Here is a 1,670-nt window from a genome sequence, read left to right on the forward strand (position 1 = left end):
ATCAATTAATTTGGTGCATTGTCGATCATCAAAAAAAATTAAATAATTTAATATTTTGATTTGAATTATTTTTAAAAAAGCGATTATATAAAAACTAAAAATAAAGAAATAATATTAAAAATTAAAATAAGACAAATTAATTGAAGTAGACCAAAATAAAAAAAATAAAACAAATTCATTACTATACATTAATATTAAATCAAAATCAACTTTATTGGGCAGCATATTAAAACCATTTCTTTGCGATTAGCTTTTTCCTGAATTCCTTTATATACCTTCCCTTACTTCTACCTTAATTTCGTTCCAAATCATTCCTAAACAAATACACACTCATCTAATATCCAACACCCACAAAATTTACATCAAAAAAAGGAAAAATCTCACCATTTTTTCAATCTATTTCACATCATGCATATTATAAAACCTATGAGTACAAAAAACATGGAAATAACCCAAAAAAATACCCAAAAAATAGCAAAAAAAGTGAGGAGTATTCTTAGAATAATGTTTATCATGTTAAAGAAAGGCATAACAAAGAGCAAATTAATCTTAGATCTCAATTTACTCTTCAAAAGAGGTAATGAGTTAGCAGGTAAAGCAATTAATGGCCTTCTAATCCATCACAACTCCCTCATTTGTAAACCCAACAACCTTAACAACCACTTTATATCCCCACAAGATCACTACGAATTTAGTTGTAGTAACAGCCCCGAATTCGGCGGCCCCGCCTTTCAGCTCTTAACGGCTCAAAATAAGAAAACTAAGTCCAACTACGGCCGCAAATTTGAGGATCCTACTACACTTGCTGCAGTTCAACATGTTTTACAGATGTTGAACTCTAATGATGGGCCTACTGGTTCTCCATTGGGTATGGGCTTGCCCGATTCGTTGTTACCCGGTTCCGGGTATGGGAAGAGTCCGGTAGTTAGACAGTTACGCATAACTGATTCTCCTTTTCCGTTGAAAGATGGGAAAAGGGATAAGGAAGAAGAGGAAGAAGATGTTAAGGTGAATAAGGCGGCTGATGAGTTTATTAAAAAGTTTTATAAGAATTTGATGATGCAAAAGTCTTTGGAATCTCCCTATCATTTTTCTTCTTAATAATTTTGTTATTGTAATGTTTTTCTATGGTTTATATATGAAGGTTAAATTTTTTTCCAAGTGATTCCTGTAAAGGTAAAAATGGAAGGAACACTAATTATAATAATGCAAGAGTCTTAAGATTATATGAATTAATCAATATTTCAAAATACAATGTTGTAGTAAATTACTCCTATATTTTTGAGTTAATCTTTAATTTCGACAAATTTTTATATTTTATACATTAAAATTTTTATTTTTTTTTATAAATTTTTTTACTTTTCCTTTGTAGGTTTCTTTTACTTTTATTTTTTGTTTGACACTTCTCTATTACTTAAGCTCTTTTTCTTTTTATTAAAAGGTTAATTTATTATCTTTATTATTTTACTTATGTAATCTTAAATATTTCTCTATTACCAAACAAAATTATGATGTAAATCATAATAGAAAGTCGGATTTGTCTTAATGGCAACAAGTATCATATTCTCCTAGCGAAATTTGAGCTTGATTTTCATTGAACCCTTCTCCTATCCTACTAAGAACAAACACAAAAAATACTTCCTTTGTTAATTACTTGTAATAATCAACTA

The 1,670-nt window shown here is 28.8% G+C and overlaps 1 protein-coding gene across 1 annotated transcript; it reads left to right on the forward strand.

The window, feature by feature from the left end:
• The first annotated feature begins 249 nt into the window (after nucleotides 1–249).
• Nucleotides 250–1,313, forward strand: LOC130815807 (uncharacterized). Its single transcript, XM_057682287.1, has one exon. It carries the CDS (start codon nucleotides 409–411, stop codon nucleotides 1,099–1,101), a length of 693 nt encoding a protein of 230 aa, XP_057538270.1. The 5' UTR covers nucleotides 250–408; the 3' UTR covers nucleotides 1,102–1,313.
• The last annotated feature ends 357 nt before the right edge of the window (nucleotides 1,314–1,670 follow it).

The sequence above is a fragment of the Amaranthus tricolor genome, chromosome 6 (genome assembly GCF_026212465.1).
Source record: "Amaranthus tricolor cultivar Red isolate AtriRed21 chromosome 6, ASM2621246v1, whole genome shotgun sequence".
Lineage (NCBI taxonomy): Eukaryota > Viridiplantae > Streptophyta > Magnoliopsida > Caryophyllales > Amaranthaceae > Amaranthus > Amaranthus tricolor.

Bases quoted from the DNA above. Each gene is read 5' to 3' on its own strand.
- LOC130815807 (XM_057682287.1), top strand. From the start codon at position 409: ATGCATATTATAAAACCTATGAGTACAAAAAACATGGAAATAACCCAA.